A 19,432-nucleotide genomic window follows, 5' to 3' on the forward strand; every position below is an offset into this window, starting at 1 on the left:
ACGGTGAAGTAAACGTTGTTAAACTGGAACCTAGTCGTTGTGTCATTTGGAGGTAACATTCACCTGGTCAATCTATGTCATGTTCTTAATGTTTTGTATACTCAGTTGCTTTTCATTAAGTGTGTCTGGCAAAATGAGAAAGGCATAAAAAGCCCCATTACCTGTTCTGTGATTTCTCCCAGCAGGTTTTTACCCAGGTGGGCAGTACGATGGGCCTCCCCAGGCTGGCAGCCACCAGGTACTTCTTGCTGCCGACCTCCCCGGCGACCAGGTGAGTGACGGACACGTTGAGGTCCCGGTAGACCCTCCCTCCCATCAGCTGCACTAGAGCCATCACATCAGCCTGAAGGTAGACAGACAGTCATTAACAGACCTGCTACACTGGACAACTTTTGCCGGGCGTGAGAAGCTCCTGTTCATTTGAATGTAACCTGGGCTTAAGAAGCACGACTCCGAGAGACACACTGCTCAGCATAAAATTACACTCTGGTTCTATTTTCAAGAGTTCCCCTGTAAGGCTGTTGATGTGGATCATTGGTATGAAAAACACTTGGCATCATTGTTGCTGAGTCGAGTAGAGTGGACAGCAATTGACTTACCCTAGCCTCCTTGTCCAGACTGGTGCAGCAGATGGTGATATCAGCCATGGCCATGTTGTAGACGGGTTGCTCTGCTTTGGGCACACAGCGCTGGTGCTGCAGGCAGAAGTGCACCACTAGTGGACTCACTACTCGACAGCCCAGCTACACAAAGAGACAAACCAGTTTTCAGTACACTTCATTGCTGAATGCTGACAGTACTGTTAACATGTTGTGACTTATGAGGATTAAGTAGAAGCCAGGTTTGGGAATGTGTGCATCTTGAGACAGACCTTTTTACAGTGGTGGAAGGCAGGTGTGGAGAAGCTACTGAAGACAAACAGAGACTTGTCATCATGGTCCAGCTGTAACACCGCCTCCTCATCAATGGTCTTCAAGTGCTTCTCTGACTGGAGCTCCATGATGGCCTGTTTCATAGTGAAGAGAAAGCTAATGCATTTCAATAAGGGATGGATCGAAATCTACATAATGCTGTTTCAATTTCAGTCAAGGGGAGGATTTAGTATTTTTTAAATCTCGTCCAGGGGAAGGTCATGTCATTTGTAATCGATGACATTTCAATATTTCTGTGTTTTAGAATGAGTTGCTAATTAGGCTATATAATCGATGTGTGCCTGAATCCGCCCCTCATCTCCAATTCTAAACTAAGCGCAATATCAAGGTCGCCTATAAGCTACTTAGTGTGGTCTCAATCAATAATCCATACCAGGGCTGACCCCAATTATTCCACTGGTTGATTGTTTGGTAGAATGGCTGTTGGTAGCCTGAGATTGTTTTTAGTCGAGCAGAAGCAAATATATACTGTACCAGTCAAAAGTTTGGACACCTACTCATTCAACGGTTTTTCTTTACTTTTACTATTTTCTACATTGTAGAGTAATAGTGAAGACATCAAAACTATGAAATAACAATGGAATCATTTAGCAACCCCAAAAAAGTGTTAATTCCAAATATATTTTAGATTTTTCAAAGTAGACACCCTTTGCACGCTCAACATTCTCTCAACCAGCTTCATGAGGAACGCTTTTCCAACAGTCTTGAAGGAGTTCCCATATATGCTGAGCACTTGTTGGCAGCTTTTCCTTCACTCTGCAGACTAACTCATCCCAAACCATCTCAATTGGGTTGAGGTCAGGTGACTGTGGAGGCCAGGTCATCTGATGCAGCACTCCATCACTCTCCTTCTTGGTCAAATAGCCCTGACACAGCCTGGAGGTGTGTTTTGGGTCATTGTCCTGTTGAAAAACAAATGATAGTGGGACTAAGCGCAAATCAGATGGGATGGCGTACCACTGCAGAATGTTGTGGTATCCATGCTGGTTAAGTGTGCCTTGAATTCGAAATAAATCTCAGACAGTGTCACCAGCAAAGCACCCACACACGATCACACCTCCTCCTCCTCGTTTCTTCACGGTGGGAACCACACATGCAGAGATTATCCGTTCAGCTACTGCCTCTCGCAAAGAAACAGCGGTTGGAAGCAAAAATGTCAAATTTGGACTCATCAGACCAAAGGACAGATTTCCAACGGTCTTATGTCCATTGCTCGTGTTTCTTGGCCCAAGCAAGTATCTTCTTATTGGTGTCCTTTAGTAGTGGTTTCCTTGCAGCAAATCGACCATGAAGGCCTGATCCACGCAGTCTTCTCTGAACAGTTGATGTTAAGATGTGTCTGTTACTTGAACTCTGTGAAGCATTTATTATGGCTGCAATTTCTGAGGCTGGTAACTCTAATGAACTTATTCTTCGCAGCAGAGGTAACTCTGGGTCTTCCTATCCTGTGAGAGACAGTTTCATCATAGCGCTTGATGGTTATTGCAATTGCACTTGAAGAAACTTTCAAAGATCTTGACATTTTCCAGACTGATCTTCATGCCTTAAACCTTGTGTGGTGTTCGGGTCTGAGGGACCCATTTTCAATGTTTACTAAAAGAAAAATTATACAATTCATTATTTTTTCAACCTGAGACTCATTGGGCTTGACTCAATTTCTGTGAAGAAGAACACATTTTCAAATCAAATTTTATTTGTCACATACGCCGAATACAACAGGTGTAGACATTACAGTGAAATGCTTACTAACAAGCCCTTAACCAACAATGCAGTTAAGAAAAACACCTACAAAAAATAAGAAATAAAAGTAACAAATAATTAAAGAGCAGAAGTAAAATAACAATACCGAGGCTATATACTGGGGTACCGGTACAAGAGTCAATGTGCAGGGGCACCGGTTAGTCAAGGTAATTGAGGTAATATGTACATGCAGGTAGAGTTATTAAAAGTGACTATGCATTGATAAAAACAAAGTAGCAGCAGTGTAAATGGGGGAAGGGGGGGGGGGCAATGCAAATAGTCTGGGTAGACATTTCATTAGATGTTCAGGAGTCTTATGGCTTGGGAGTAGAAACTGTTTAGAAGCTTCTTGGACCTAGACTTGGCGCTCCAGTACTGCTTGCCGTGCAGTAGCAGAGAGAACAGTCTATGACTAAGGTGGCCGGAGACTTATACACATTTTTTCACTGCCTGGTATAGAGGTCCTGGATGGCAGGAAGCTTGGCCCCAGTGATGTACTGGGCCGTACGCACTACCCTCTGTAGTGCCTTGCGGTCGGAGGCAGAGCAGTTGCCATACCAGGCAGTGATGCAACCCGCCAGGATGCTCTTGATGGTGTAGCTGTAGAACCTTTTGAGGATCTGAGGACCAATGCCAAATCTTTTCTGTCTCCTGAGGGGGGAATAGATTTTGTCGTGCCTTCTTCACAACTGTCTTGGTGTGCTTGGACCAGTTTGTGATGTGGATGCCAAGGAACCTTTTAAGGATCCACAATCATCTCCTTTGTCTTAAACACGTTGAGGGAGAGGTTGTTGTCCTTGCAACACATGGTCAGGTCTCTGACCTTCCTATAGAATGTCTCGTCATTGTCGGTGATCAGGCCTACCACGGTTGTGTAACCGGCAAACTTAATGGTGTTGGAGTCGTGCCTGGCCATGCAGTCCTGGGTGAACAGGGAGTACAGGAGGGAACTGAGCACGCACCCCTGAGGGGCCCCCGTGTTCAGGATCAGCGTGGTGGATGTGTTGTTACCTACCCTTACAACCTGGGGGGCGGCCCGTCAGGAAGTCCAGGATCCAGTTGTAGAGGGAGGTGTTTAGTCCCAGGGTCCTTGGCTTAGTGATGAGCTTTGAGGGCACTACGATGTTGAACGCTGAGCTGTAGTCAAAGCACTCTCATATAGGTGTTCGTTTTGTCCAGGTGAGAGAGGGCAGTGTGGAGTGCAATAGAGATTGCATCATCTGTGGATCTGTTGGGCGGTATGCAAATTGGAGTAGGTCTAGGGTTTCTGGGATAATGGGCTTATGTAAGCCATGACCAGCCTTTCAAAGCACTTCATGGCTACAGATGTGAGTGCTATGGGTCGGTAGTCATTTAGGCAGGTTACCTTAGTGTTCTTGGGCACAGGGACTATGGTGGTCTGCTTGAAACATGTTGGTATTACAGACTCAGTCAGGGAGAGGTTGAAAATGTCAGTGAAAACACTTGCCAGTTGGTCAGCGCCTGCTCGGAGAACACGTCCTGGTAATCCGTCTGGCCCTGCAGCCTTGTGAATGTTGACCTGTTTAAAGGTCTTACTCGCATCGGCTGCGGAGAGCGTGATCACACAGTCGTCCCGAACAGTGTTACTTGTTTCAGTGTTTCAGTGTTACTTGCCTCGAAGCGAGCATAGAAGTAGTTTAGCTTGTCTGGTAGACTTGTGTCACTGGGCAGCTCTCAGCTGTGCGTCCCTTCGTAGTCTGTAATAGTTTGCAAGCCACATCTGACGAGCGTCGGAGCCGGTGTAGTACGAGTCGATCTTAGTTCTGTATTGACGCTTTGCCTGTTTGATGGTTCGGCGGCGGGCATAGCGGGATTTCTTGTAAGCTTCCGGGTTAGAGTCCCGCACCTTGAAAGCGGCCGCTCTACCCTTTAGCTCAGTGCGAATGTTGCCTGTAATCCATGGCTTCTGGTTGGGGTATGTGTCATCGGATGTCATTGAATGTCATCGGAAGAATCCCGGAACATGTTCCAGTCTGTGATAGCAAAACAGTCCTGTAGTTTAGCATCTGCTTCATCTGACCACTTTTTTATAGACCGAGTCCCTGGTGCTTCCTGCTTTAATTTTTGCTTGTGTTACGAACCGGCTCAGAGTTCGCAACAAAAGGGAGACAACGTGGAGACAAGGAGTATCAAAAATATATATTTATTAGATACCATAACTATCACAACCAAAAACAAGGTGTCTGCATGGAGAGAGTCTCCCCTTAATGACTGTGGAAGAGTTGTCTTTATCCTGGGACACACCCGAGCCCAGGTGTTTCCCATCTAGCTGACGACCCTTCCAACTCCGCCCACTGGCATCCTAATGAGGAACAAGAGCAAAGAGAGAAAATACAGCAGACAGAGTGGGAGGGTCGTCACACCCCCCCCCCATAAAACCGGGGACCAACAAGGGCCCCGGAACAACGTACCAGCCTCTGCGTCCCAAATTGACACCGGCCTCTGCGTCCCAAATTGACACCGGCCTCTGCGTCCCAAATTGACACCGGCCTCTGCGTCCCAAATTGACACCGGCCTCTGCGTCCCAAATTGACACCGGCCTCTGCGTCCCAAATTGACACCGGCCTCTGCGTCCCAAATTGACACCGGCCTCTGCGTCCCAAATTGACACCGGCCTCTGCGTCCCAAATTGACACCGGCCTCTGCGTCCCAAATTGACACAGGCCTCTGCGTCCCAAATTGATGAGAGGCTACATGTTCACCTTCCACTTGCCCCAGCCAACCTCCTTCTCCCCAGACCTCAGCAACCTTTGCGCACAGGAAGCAACATTTAAGAGGAAAGGAGAACACAAGACCAGGAGGGAACAGACAGGAATGTTAGAACATGACAAAACCAAACAATGGTCAGTCACATAACACTCAGGAACAGGGCACACGAGACCGTATCAGCTACAAACAACATCTCCCAACGGTTCATAGTCACTTCTCAACGGTTCAGTCACTCCGACGGTTCATAGTCACTCCAACGGTTCATAGTCACTCCAACGGTTCATAGTCACTCCAACGGTTCATAGTCACTCCAACGGTTCATAGTCACTCCAACGGTTCATAGTCACTCCAACGGTTCATAGCCACTCCAACGGTTCATAGCCACTCCAACGGTTCATAGCCACTCCAACGGTTCATAGCCACTCCAACGGTTCATAGTCACTCCAACGGTTCATAGTCACTCCAACGATTCTGCTGAGCACACCAGATCACAACAAGAGAATACAATCACACCGGGCACCACAGAAAAGAGATGCGAAATGGAGCTTCCCCAAAACCTACAATAACTCAACCCTAGTCTTCATGCAGATTTGCGGTGGGTAATTATGCACTGTAGCCCGCTGGCGAGGAAGTAACCCCCCAGCACGCAGGTAGATTGCACCAAGCCACAGATGTGCCCCCGAGACAACTGCTCAGTCCACAGACACCACACAAAAATAACAAACATTAAGAATGCCCAACATATTCCAAAATGAAACACGTCGCTAAGCCTATCAGGGGAAAAAGGCTATAGCTCCAGGTAGTAAGTTTCACTACCCTATCCAAATCTCCCACCGAGGTACACAGCTGATTGTACTCACCTCAGACCAATGTTCCAACAGCGAGTAGAACAAGCGTTTCCAGGCTAGGCAGAGGCCTGGAAACTAACCAATGTACTCTCTCCAACACAGCACACAAACCAAACAAACAAAGGCAACCAGTACTGAGCCCCAAACTCAAACAAACAAACCAAGCACCTCAATTTAACATACCTCCACGTTTTCTCCCAAACACAAGTTCAAGATCCCGGATGAGCTCCCACTTGTTACGAACCGGCTCAGAGTTCGCAACAAAAGGGAGACAATGTGGAGACAAGGAGTATCAAAAATATATATTTATTAGATACCATAACTATCACAACCAAAAACAAGGTGTCTGCATGGAGAGAGTCTCCCCTTAATGACTGTGGAAGAGTTGTCTTTATCCTGGGACACACCCGAGCCCAGGTGTTTCCCATCTAGCTGACGACCCTTCCAACTCCGCCCACTGGCATCCTAATGAGGAACAAGAGCAAAGAGAGAAAATACAGCAGACAGAGTGGGAGGGTCGTCACACTTGTAAGCAGGAATCAGGAGGATAGAGTTGTGGTCGGATTTACCAAATGGAGGGCGGGGGAGAGCTTTGTACGCGTCTCTGTGTGTGGAGTACAGGTGATCTAGAATTATTTTCCCTCTGGTTGCACATTTAACATGTTGATGGAGATTTGGTAGAACTGATTTAAGATTCCCTGCATTAAAGTCTCCGGCCACTAGGAGCGCCGCCTCTGGGTGAGTGGTTTCCTGTTTGCTTATTTCCTTATACAGCTGACTGAGTGCGGTCTTAGTGCCAGCATCTGTTTGTGGTGGTAAATAAACAGCCACGAAAAGTATAGCTGAGAACTCTAGGCAAGTAGTGTGGCCTGCAATTTATCACAATATACGCTACTTCAGGCGAGCAAAATCTAGAGACTTCCTTAGATTTCATGCACCAGCTGTTGTTTGCAAATATGCACAGACCGTCCCCCCCCCCCCCCCCCCAGTCTTACCGGAGTGTGCTGTTCTATCCTGCCGGTGCAGCATATATCCCGCTAGCTGAATATCCATGTTGTCATTCAGCCACGATTCCATGAAGCATTGTAAAAAATTCTGTATTTCCCTACACTCTACCCCAGCCAGGTGCAAATCGGCGTTGTGCGCCGACATGTCAAAGATGTTGAAGAATATCATAAGTGGCCAACGTAAGGTTCATATTTTGCAGCTGTAGCCAGTCACCAGCTTGTCTAAATTGTCTACCCCTCCTTTGTGGCATTGTGATTTCTGGTTTTTGATGTTCCTGGCCACAGATTCTCCCACCCCTATGCAGCGTACTTATGAGTACCACATTTTTACCTTCGGCACGTAGGACACTAGGGACGTGAACACAAACTTGGAGGAATTGCTAGGCATGTTTAGTGTATTCAACTGCTGAGGTGGGAGCTCTGGCTTGTTTTTTCGTACTGTTCCTACCGTCAGCTTCCTCTTGAGGAGCTCCTGTCCCAGCTTGTGTGAAGTAAAAAAAGTTATTGCATGTGGTGTTGTGGCCACGGAGTGCCTGTGTCACGTCCAGGACAACTCGCATCCCTTGGTTCTTCTCAGGGGCTCCTCCCTCTGGCTTCCCTGTATACACTTGCAAGTTCCAAGCACATGATGAAGCATCATCACAGGCAGCCCAGATCTTGATTCCATATTTTGCGGGATTAGACGGTATGTACTGCCTGAAGGGGCAGCGGACCCTAAATGGCATAAGCTGCTCATCAACAGTAACGTTGGGCCCAGGGTTGTAAAACAGGGTAGGCGGTCCACCCACTTGACACACACTGACCTGATTGCAGCGAGAGGCTGCTGCCCTATATACAGTGGTTCGTCCTTTAAAAGTTGCAGAATTCTATGGCACTTTATTTAAGTGCCAACCACTGGTACCATTAATGCTAGTTAGCGCTAGTTTGACCACCAGAGGGCATCTTTGAGAAGCATTTGATAGCCTTCAATAGTGGCTGTACTAGAGAATGTAAAACCTTTTTTGTAAGAACATAGTATATGGGACTGATTAAGAAATGTTGCTTAATTAATATTATGGTGTTTCTATTCCAAGAAAAACAAAAAACCCTCTGAGTTTCCGTAAGGATGGAACGGAAAATATGGCGCTGTACAACGTGACGGTCGGGAGTACATTGTACATTATAGTCATTTAACAAACTCTCTTATCCAGAGCGACTTACAGTAGTGAATGCATACATTACATACATTTCCCCCCCCCCCCCGTACTGGCCCCCGTGGGAATCGAACCCACAACCCTGGCGTTGCAAACACCATTGCAAACACCATGCTCTACCAACTGAGCCACAGGGAGTAGGCTACAGTACTTGGCTATTTAGCTAAAGAATCCCTGTGTCGTGCGGGCACGCGGGAGACCGGGGTTCAATTCCCCGACGGGGAGGAAGGAGTAGGCTGTCCTTGTAAATAAGAATTTGCTCTTAATAACTGACTTGCCTAGTTAAAGGTTACACTAAGAGCATAACACACCCTACTTGTAGTCTAACCAATACCCAAACAGAGATTCAGTGAAAATTAAAATCTCTATGATTTATCAAGATCAGTCTCCATGCTTTTGTCTCAGAGCAGCGCAAAATGGTGCTAAAATAGTTGTAGGCTTTTGCTTCAAATGCTATTGCTTCTAACTTCAATATGCTCTTTAAATAAATAAGACCTACACAACTTTAACAGCACATTACTCAACACTAGTGAGACTCATGTCGCCTACAGTAGGCCTGCAGTATATCGAAAAATATGACTTGACTTTCAGTCAATAATTACATATAGAGGATTGGAGGTTTCTAAATTAAAAACCAAAAGCCGCCTCATGGGTCTCCTGGTGGCGGCCGGCACGGGTATCGAACCTGCATCTGTAGCAAAACATTTTGCACTGCGGTAGAAACCATCCACTCCAGAGCCCCATTCACAAAGTATCAAAATACAGAGAGTTGTTGGCAAAGGTATATTGTCCTGCTAATAGGTCAGGATAACCAAAACATGTATTTATTAAAGACTATCTGAAAGAATATTGGTACTTATTTATTTTGATCCAAAGCCATGAATGAGTGAGTCACCCAGCTTATGTAGGTGCCGGGCTATATGACTGTGCCATCAACTTGATAATGTATAACGATATTTTGGAGGTTATTTCGTTTTCAAAAAAACGAAAGTGAGCGATTGTAATCTGAATAAAGGCCAAAATAATATTTGTAGAGGCCAATATATTTATTTTAGTTTTTAGAGGGAGAGAAACACTGGGCCAATTGTGCGCTGCCCTATGGGACTCCCAATCACGGGCGGATGTGATACATGGGAAAGGTGTGACTAATGCACATGGGGATATCATTGTTTTGTTTCTTTGACATTGAGAGACTGAGCAGCAGCAACATTCTGTTGGTGAGGAGACAAAAAAATAGACTTGCTTGGGAAGTAATCTAATTCTGACACTTTCAATTTGGCATGGGTCCTGAGATCTGGCATGGGTCCTGAGATCCTCAAAAGGTTCTACAGCTGCAACATCGAAAGCATCCTGACCAGTTGCATCACTGCCTGGTACGGAAATTGCTCGGCCTCTGACCGCAAGGCACTGCAGAGGGTAGTGCGTACGGCCCAATACACCACTGGGGCAAAGCTGCCTGCCATCCAGGACCTCTACACCAGGCGGTGTCAGAGGAAGGCCCTAAAAATTGTCAAAGACCCCAGCCACCCCAGTCATAGACTGTTCTCTCTACTACCGCATGGCAAGCAGTACCGGAGTGCCAAGTCTAGGACAAAAAGGCTTCTCAACAGTTTCTACCCCCAAGCCATAAGACTTCTGAACAGGTAACCAATGGTTACCTGGACTATTTGCATTGTGTGCCCCCCCCCAACCCCTCTTTTGCGCTGCTGCTACTCTCTGTTTATCTTATATGCATAGTCACTTTAACCATACATCCATGTACATACTACCTCAATTGGCCCGACCAACCAGTGCTCTGTATGTAGCCTTACAACTCTTATTTTCAAATGTCTTTTTACTGTTGTTTTATGTCTTTACTTACCCACACACACACACCTTTTTTTTGCACTATTGGTTAGAGCCTGTAAGTAAGCATTTCACTGTAAGGTCTACCCCTGTTGTATTCGGCACACGTGACAAATAAACTTTGATTTGATTCAATTCAATTGATTAAGCTATTCACTTTCTGTACAATAGAAGATGTTTAAACCCTGACAGCTTTTAGGGAAACACTTGTGACCTTCTCTCCTTGGGTTAAGCCATGGAAGAAGAGTAGTCAGCAGTTAAAGCTTAAAATGTTCTGCGTCGTTAGGCCTACTGGGGTGGAAAGGTAGGCCTAACTTTTGAAAGAACCATGCTCAGATTTCTAATGATGTCTCGGATGTAATTATTTGCAAACAGGGACAGTTTCATTGCAAACAAGACACACTGATTTGGCATTGGAGAAATATATTAAGATGAACACAGAGTAGGCCTCTCTCTCTGTCCATTCTTAGCCTGTAACTTCAGTACTTTGAAAAAAGTTTCTGCTAATATGTAAAATGACGTAGAATTGCATTAAATATTTATAAAGGCTATTTTTTCTTGGAGCTGCAAATAAAATGGATAGAATCATGCAATAACTTTCCTATAAAGAAGACCTTTCCATCCCTACTCTTGTCCATGGTGGTCTACGAACCCACAATCTTCTGGCCCGCAGCCCTGTGCAATATCAAAATTCCTGCATTGCCATGTAGCCTAATGCTTACAGGACAAAGAACAGTTTATAAAACTGCGTATCTAAGGCTCTGGTCTGCCCAAGAAGTGAGGGTAAATGGTAGGTAGACATGTTCTCTACTATCCACTTTATGTTTGAATTATTTTGGGTGTAGGGGAGGGCCGTCCACTCCCCTAACACAGCCAGACAGACAAGATTCAAGGAGCATGATCACTCACTAACGTTACTGTCAAATGTTAGTGGTTAGCCTAGTCATGGACACTGCAGTAAGTGTCACTAGCACTATAATAAACATGAAACTCACCTCATAGGCCTTGACAGCAAGGTCCGTCTTTCGTCCATTGACGTCTACAAACTTAACGATGTCTTTCTTCTCCATCTCCTTTTTATTTTATTTTATTTCACCTTTATTTAACCAGGTAGGCAAGTTGAGAACAAGTTCTCATTTACAATTGCGACCTGGCCAAGATAAAGCAAAGCAGTTCGACAACATACAACAACACAGAGTTACACATGGAGTAAACAACATACAGTCAATAATACAGTAGAAAAAAAAATAAGACTATATACAATGTGAGCAAATGATGTGAGATAAGGGAGGTAAAAGCAAAAAAATGCCATGGTGGCAAAGTAAATAAAGTATAGCAAGAAAAACACTGGAATGGTAGATTTGTAGTTTGAAGAAAGTTCAAAGTTCAAATATAAATAATATGGTGCAAATGAGCAAAAGAAATAAAATAAATAAATACAGTAGGGGAAGAGGTAGTAGTTTGGGCTAAATTATAGATGACATTTTGACATTTTGATGACTTTTGACATGATACACCTGCAATGTGACAGAAGTGTAACTGCTAGCTATATGGATTTAGGAACAGTCATATGGCTAGCAGGCTCTTTAATAGCTAACGTTAGCTACAGAGAATATAACTAGATGCCATGAGTGTTGACATATTGTTAGTTAGCTTACTTTGCTGTCAGTGACTATGGCGTTAGCTACAACATATTTAGCTACAGTAGCTAACTAACTGATAAGTCACGATAGCATTGACAGTCACTTTCTGCTCTGAGAACGTGCAGAGCTGTGCTCAAAACGTCTGGGAAGGGGGGGAACAATTCAGCTTAACCACTGTGCTTACCTTGTTAGAAGACCTCCAACATTAGCTTATTCCTTTAGCCAGAAAATAAATAGTTTAGCTAGCTAGCGCGCGTTAGTTATCTGGAACTAACCAACAGGAGTAAAAGTCATCGAGCACGCGACCCAAATGAAGTGTGACAGACTTTAATTACGAACTTGTCATTCACAGAGGTTGATGAACATCACAATAAGATGTGTAAAACCCGAACAAACACTCATTGTTATCGTAATGAACAGGTCATTTGTCTCGATCACAGTGTACAACAAATCCGAAAAAGCAACAGTTCAGTCATCTTGAAGTTAGAAAGTCGCTAGCTGTTGCTTGGTTGTTATTCGCGCGAGGAAATCGTAATAAGATGTAGAAGGGAGATTTGTGGGGTCCTAAGAAAAGTCGATATGAATGTGCGTCGCCTGCTCGCAGGAATGGAAATACATTCAAAACCAACACGATTTTCCACTTATTTCATCGTTTTGTCTTCACTACTACTCTACAATGTAGAAAATAGTAAAAATAAAGAAAAACCCTTGAATGAGTAGGTGTGTCCAAACTTTTGACTGGTACTGTATGTGTATTTGAGCCCAAGATTTTGGACCTTTATGGCACAAAGGTTTGCTTGCTTTGTCAATGTATGTACTGTTGCTATGCCCCACTCTGGTATAAAGTTTAACATTTCTCTTATTGTACTGTACTTTATATTGTCATTCACTCTTCAGTTTAATTGGCAATAGACACATTCTGATGAAAAGAACAACATTGTGGGTTCCCTTTTATTCTTAAAATCTTATGTACAAGTGCAACTGTTTTATTTATGTACATTCAATATAGAAAGCTTATATACGTCATAATACATCGAACATTTCCCAATTGCACTAGTCTTTCACAGATGTATAATCAAAGTCAGTTTCTTTCCAAATGTCTTACAGAAGCTCATTTCAGTTGGTAAAGGCCGTTATTTACCTATAAATATTCGAGTGCTTTTTGCATTCTGGGGAAGGAAAATGACGTAGAAAATGTTTTTCTCAGCAGCGGCAGAAAGGACAACCTTCAAATAGATAGTGAGCAGAGCAAAGTATGGATCAAGATCATCATGGTGAGGGTAAGACAGACAACGAACGCACACTCATGGTGAGGGTAAGACAGACAACGAACGCACACTCATGGTGAGGGTAAGACAGACAACGAACGCACACTCATGGTGAGGGTAAGACAGACAACGAACGCACACTCATGGTGAGGGTAAGACAGACAACGAACGCACACTCATGGTGAGGGTAAGACAGACAACGAACGCACACGTACGGCCACTTCAAACGGGGCAGTCTTAATTCACCATAGTTCTGTGAGTTCCTTTTTACAATAATTCTTTCAACACGACACTAAAACAACATTATACATTTTGGAAAATGTTTTCGATGCCTCCTGTAAACAGGTGAGTGGAGATTAAAGTGAATCTTTTTTCAGTCAGTGACCACATGTCCAGGCCAGATAGAGTACCCTCCTTCAAGACTGGGGTGTGTGAGGATGTGTGTGACTAGGCAGGGTAGTGAGACCAGGCATGATGGAGGAAAGGAAGAAGAGAATGGAGTGTGAGACATCCAAATTTACAAAGACTGAAGATCTGTCTTTTACTCTACAAAAATTAAAGTAAAAAATATATTCATACAAAAGTAAACTATTTGTTGTCTCATTGGAAGACACAAAGGAGCACAAAAACAAAAATCGAAGGTTGACGACAAGTTTTATCATTTGCTTTAAGACGGTTTTACGAAGACAGTGCTGTTTGGAGGGGGCGGGGGAAGGAGAGTGACATTTTGAAGGTGTGGCGACGACAGACATTTTGGGGACAGTCTGTGATTGCCCCTCTCCTTCCTCCCTCCCTCTTTTGTGGAGCTGAGCAGTCTCTGAGCTGCAGCCTTGGAGCCGCAGATCAGTCTGGAGGGCTGAGCACTTCTCTCTCAGTCCGCCTGTCAGTCAGTCTTTCAGCCCGAGTCTCCAATGTCATTGTCCACAGGGGGCGGAACGCTGGGCAGCACTGTGGAGCCAGTTCCTGCTGTAAGGTAGCCCGCGACTCCTGGACCTGAAGGAGACAGTCACACAGAAAGAGACAGGGGATGAGAGACTGAGAAATGCTCAAGACTGACCACTGGAATTGAATGCACAAGATGAGTGGTAAGGACTGAGGTCAACACTAGATTATCTGTTGAAAGTGTTACATTGTGTGGTTATGTTACAGGGCTGGCGGTGTGAGAGGTGGTAGTGGAGATGGCATGGAGGTATTTGAACTATTGCTACTTAGAGCGTCAGCAAGCATATTGCCACTGACTTTATTAGGGCCACTTGACTTATCAAGGGCTTCCCCATCACTGGTTCAAAGGATTCACTCATTGACTTGTGCTACAGTGATCCAGCCATTGTGTTTTTCCAATCCATGTCCGAAGATGAGATGAGTTGGGGAAAGTGGAAATGAAAAAACTGAGCAGTGGCACAAGATGGAGGGCCACAGGAAAAGGAGTGGAGGTGGAAGTAGGGTGGGGGAGCAAGGACAAAGTCTACCTGCAGTCAGAGCAAATAGAGGAGTGCTGGGAGGGCCATGCATAGGAAACTACAGCCCGGTCCGCAGGGGGCTGCTGGCCGCCATGAGAGAGGGAGTGGACACACCTGAGGAAGAAGGAAACGTGGAGGAGAAAGGGAAAGAACAGGAGGAAGAGAGGAGAACAGAGAGGAAAAGTAGGGAGGAGGGTATAAGGCTGAGAGGCACTAAGCGAGGAGTCAGCAGCCACAAAGTGCTCAATGGAAGCATAGTAGAACGAAAGGATTCAGATTGGGCTTGTACAATGCCCCCTCTAAATGTACCTTCTTTGTAGTGCTTAATATGCTGTGTGTGTCTGTGGATTACATTCCCACCTGTGATGTACCCTGCGGTCTGGGACTCGGAGATGAACAGGTCGTGTTTCTGATCTTTGAAGGCACTCCACACAGTGGACCGATTCAGGATTTCATTCACCTGCAACACAGGAGCCCTCAGACTGATAGAAGTGTACAGTAACATAGCAGTGAGGATAGGATAAGATCAACTTTAATGTCCCGAGGGGAAATGGTCTTAGACACACAGTAAGTACTGCAATATATTGTTGATATAAGGATTGATATATTGATTGACATAGTTGTGGTGTCTAACCTGTTCTCCATAGTGCAGACTGCGTGTCATAGACTTGAGAGCCTTGACGATCTGAGCCTTGGTGGCCGAGGGATTGGCTAAGGTCTCCAGCCCAATTCCTTCCAGTAGCCGCAGGAGGTACGGCACCAACTCCACTCGGAGGGCCTGTGTGTGCATGTAGGAACCCATAAAAACACTCAAATGACATGAAATAACAAGAAGTAAAAAAGGGTAGAACATAAGCACACCCTGTGTTTTTCGCTAAGGAATTAACAGGGAAAAATTTTAGAAAATGTAACTGTTAACCTCTACGGGCTAGGGGGCAGCATTGAGAATTTTGGAAAAAATATGTGCCCATTTTTAACTGCCTCCTACACCAACTCAGAAGCTAGAATATGCATATTATTGTTCAGGTTTGGATAGAAAACACCCTAAAGTTTCTAAAACTGTTTGAATGGTGTCTGTGAGTATAACAGAACTCCTATGGCAGGCAAAAACCTGACAAGGTTTCATGCAGGAAGTACCCTGTCTGACAAGGTGTTGTTGTTCTTGCTTCTGTTTATTGAAGAGTCAGGATCTTAGCTGTAACGTGACAATTCCTAGGGCTCCAATAGGCTCTCAGAACCCAGGAAAAACCTGAACGATGACGAGGCAGCCTCAGGCTGAAACACATTATCTCCGTTTCCAAGTGTCCCATCAGGGGACAATAGAATTAGGCGCGTGCGCAATTCGCCCCCGTGGAGTATTTTCATTCGGCTGTTTAGCTAATTGCAGATTCCCGGTCGGAATATTATCGCTTTTCTACGAGATAAATTGCATAAAAATTGATTTTAAACAGCGGTTGACATGCTTCGAAGTACGGTAATGGAATATTTAGAATTTTTTTGTCACGTTCTGCGCCATGCGCACGACCGTGATTTAGCATTCTGGTAGTTTCTAGAACGCACTAACAAAACGCCGCTGTTTGGATATAACGATGGATTATTTGGGACCAAACCTACATTTGTTATAGAAGTAGAAGTCCTGGGAGTGCATTCTGACGAAGAACAGGAAAGGTAAGACCATTTTTCTTATAGTAAATATGATTTTGGTGAAGGCTAATCTTGTCGGGTGTCTAAATAGCTAGCCCTGTGATGCCGGGCTATGTACTTAGAATATTGCAAAATGTGCTTCATCCGAAAAGCTATTTTAAAATCGGACATATCGAGTGCATAGAGGAGTAATGTATCTATAATTCTTAAAATAATTGTTATGCTTTTTGTGAACGTTTATCGTGAGTAATTTAGCAAATTGTTAGTAAATTCCCCGGAAGTTTGCGGGGGGTATGCTTTTTCTGAACGTCACATGCTAATGTAAAAAGCTGTTTTTTTATATAAATATGAACTTGATTGAACAGACATGCATGTATTGTATAACATAATGTCCTAGGTGTGTCATCTGATGAAGATCATAAAAGGTTAGTGCTGCATTTAGCTGTGGTTTAGGTTTTTGTGACATTATATGCTAGCTTGAAAAATGGGTGTCTGATTATTTCTGGCTGGGTACTCTGCTGACATAATCTAATGTTTTGCTTTCGTTGTAAAGCCTTTTTGAAATCGGACAGTGTGGTTAGATTAACGAGAGTCTTGTCTTTAAATAGCTGTAAAATAGTCATATGTTTGAGAAATTGAAGTAATAGCATTTCAAACGTTTTAAAAATCGCGCCACAGGATAACACTGGCTGTTACGTAGGTGGGACGAATTCGTCCCGCCGGTCCCATAGAGGTTAACCTCAAATGGTACCCTAATCCCTATATAGTGCACTACTTCTGATCAGAGAACTATGGGCCCTGGACAAAAGTATTGCACTGCATAGAGAATAGTGTCATTTGGGACTCAACAAATGATAGAGAGATGAGCTACCTGAGACACGAGGTCTGTCTGCTCTCTCTGGAACATGCGGTTGAGCGCCTCACAGGCCAGTCCTGCCATGTCCGCCCTCATCTTCATCCCACTCATCAGAGGACCGATGGTCTCCAGAGATGCCATAGAGCGGACACATTGCTGCGCGTGCACATACAGACACACAAAAACAGCATTAGACTTGCTATACACTAAGTGTGACAAAAATAAATATAAAACAGATTTAGTGTACATGGGAAGATTGTTGACCTCATTCCAATCAAATCAAGACTATTGTAGACTCTATATGTAGTTAAAGTTGGCTGGTCGTAGTTATACAGCTACATTAATACATCAGCCAATCATAGCTTGCTAAACTAGCTTATGGTCGATCTGGTCACCCTGTCTGTCATATAGAATATCATCCCATGTTGTGGAAAGCCACCATAGACTGATCTCACCTCATTATCTGAGAGCACATGGATGAGGCGGATAGAGCTCTTGGGCACGGCGTTGTTCTTGTGGGTCAGTGCTGCCAGGATGCGGTGCAGGTGTCCCAGGGGAGGGACCTGATCACACAGCTGTGTCTGGGTACTGAACAAACACACCGCCGCTGTGGTAACTGTCTCCAGGGCCTCACCCTGTTGGAAATGAGCAGCGATGGTTAGAAATTGAGATGTTTGCGTACAAGCATAGAAGTGGATATTCTGTACAGGGTCTTTTATGAGATGACAATAGATATTTTCCTGCTCAGTTACAGGAAATATGTGTGTGTGTGTGTGAGAAATGTGCTTTAATTCACTCAGTGAGATAATCTCATGGTAGCAAGGATATGAACGTGTGTGTGTCCTCACATTGGGATTGTTAGTCTCAAACAGCTCAGTAATGGTCTCCAGGAGGGACACTAGAAACTCCCGGGGTTTGCGAAGCACCCAGCCTGGCTGAGCGATGAAGATACGCAGGAAGACTCCACCCACCGCCAGCTCACCCTGCCCGGCCCCGTACGCTACCGTGAACTCCTCTGGCAGCTGCAAACACAGTTAACATTGTATTATTAACACACCATGTAATTACTGTTGTTTACACTGATTCCTTTGGGCATTTATCAGGTTACCTTATTCACTGTTTACTACACAGCGAAAAGTATTAGAAGCAAATAAGATATCCATCACATTTACATGAATTTGGCTCCATTTATTGATTTGAATGAACTTACTCTCCAGCTAACATCAGGATTATCCTTTTGCTGCTTAAAGTGCCTGCAGAGTAAAAGGGAGAAAAACATGAGACAAAAGATACAAATCACATGGTCAATAAGAGAGAAGCCCAGAAAGAAAGTTTGCGTACTCGAGCATCATCTCCCGGACGGTGGTGGAGACGGTCTCCCGAGAGCCGTCGTTCCAGATGAGCTCGGGGTTCTCATGTGTCCCCTCGAAGATGTGCACCGCCGCCTCTGCGTTGTCCCGCATAGCGTCCATGAACACGCCGGGCAGGAAACGCATCAGAGTCAGACGCACCTGAGAGGGAGAGAGGGATAAGGATGAGGGAGAAAGAAAACAGGGCCCTAGCCAAAAGTAGTGCAATATATGGTGAATAAGGTGCCAAGTGGTGCCAAGTATTCTCTACAGAGTGATCGCCCTCTTCCTATGGCAAGCCACACAAGGATACTGACTGACCTTTGGCCCAACCAGCTTGTCTGAGGTCATCTTGGAGAAGAGCTCGGCCGTCTGGGAGCGCACCTGGGGGTGGGTGGAGTTACAGAAGAGGTCCAGTAGGTAGATCAACGCACCTGGAGGAAGAGGGAGGGAGGGCAGAGTTTGACATTAAAAAAAAATCTGTCCTACTTGTCCAAAGGAGAGGTGGCTAAAAAAGTGAATCTCTTTCCTGGGATGATAAAAATAAATATATCTATGGTTCAAAACGAACTCTGGGACAGTTCTGGGATGACAAATCCAAAATTCATACAACCACATAAAAAAATGTTTAAAAAAGCAATGAGGCCGATGAAACAGATCAGACCGGTTAGCTTAAAATGTTGATCAAGTTTTATTTCTTCATATTATAAGCGCAACAATGTGCACATGGCTGTAGGCTACGCGCAAATGTTCCAAAATGCAATCAGAGGGAAAACACCATTGTCAAAAGCGCACCGCACGCATAAGCAGTTTCATCTGACAGAGACGAAAATATCTGTTTGAAATGAAGAAAGCGGGGAGATCTAAACATGAATCAACTAGCATTGGTTAGGCCTACTAATATGACTAGGATTTAT

The 19,432-nt window shown here is 44.6% G+C and overlaps 2 protein-coding genes across 2 annotated transcripts in view; both read right to left on the reverse strand.

Annotated features, from left to right (window-relative positions):
* The window catches only part of LOC115163057 (DNA topoisomerase 2-binding protein 1-A-like), a 53,820-nt gene extending 41,058 nt beyond the window's left edge, over nt 1–12,762 (reverse strand). The window contains 5 exon segments of the mRNA XM_029714653.1: nt 162–343; nt 600–743; nt 872–1,006; nt 11,291–11,445; nt 12,123–12,762. Coding sequence (XP_029570513.1) covers nt 162–343; nt 600–743; nt 872–1,006; nt 11,291–11,365 — 536 coding nt within the window. The 5' untranslated portion in view covers nt 11,366–11,445; nt 12,123–12,762.
* Nucleotides 12,763–12,875: 113 nt separating this feature from the next.
* Nucleotides 12,876–19,432, reverse strand: part of LOC115154951 (dnaJ homolog subfamily C member 13) — a 71,730-nt gene continuing 65,173 nt past the window's right edge. Inside the window, exons 47-55 of the mRNA XM_029701689.1 lie at nt 18,837–18,949; nt 18,508–18,677; nt 18,377–18,419; nt 18,015–18,188; nt 17,622–17,801; nt 17,182–17,322; nt 15,301–15,444; nt 15,027–15,126; nt 12,876–14,199 (exon numbers count right to left, since the gene is read on the reverse strand). Of these exons, the coding sequence (XP_029557549.1) occupies nt 14,102–14,199; nt 15,027–15,126; nt 15,301–15,444; nt 17,182–17,322; nt 17,622–17,801; nt 18,015–18,188; nt 18,377–18,419; nt 18,508–18,677; nt 18,837–18,949 (1,163 nt within the window). The 3' untranslated portion in view covers nt 12,876–14,101. The remainder of the gene's footprint in view (nt 14,200–15,026; nt 15,127–15,300; nt 15,445–17,181; nt 17,323–17,621; nt 17,802–18,014; nt 18,189–18,376; nt 18,420–18,507; nt 18,678–18,836; nt 18,950–19,432) is intronic.

The sequence above is a fragment of the Salmo trutta genome, chromosome 2 (genome assembly GCF_901001165.1).
Source record: "Salmo trutta chromosome 2, fSalTru1.1, whole genome shotgun sequence".
NCBI classification, from domain to species: domain Eukaryota; kingdom Metazoa; phylum Chordata; class Actinopteri; order Salmoniformes; family Salmonidae; genus Salmo; species Salmo trutta.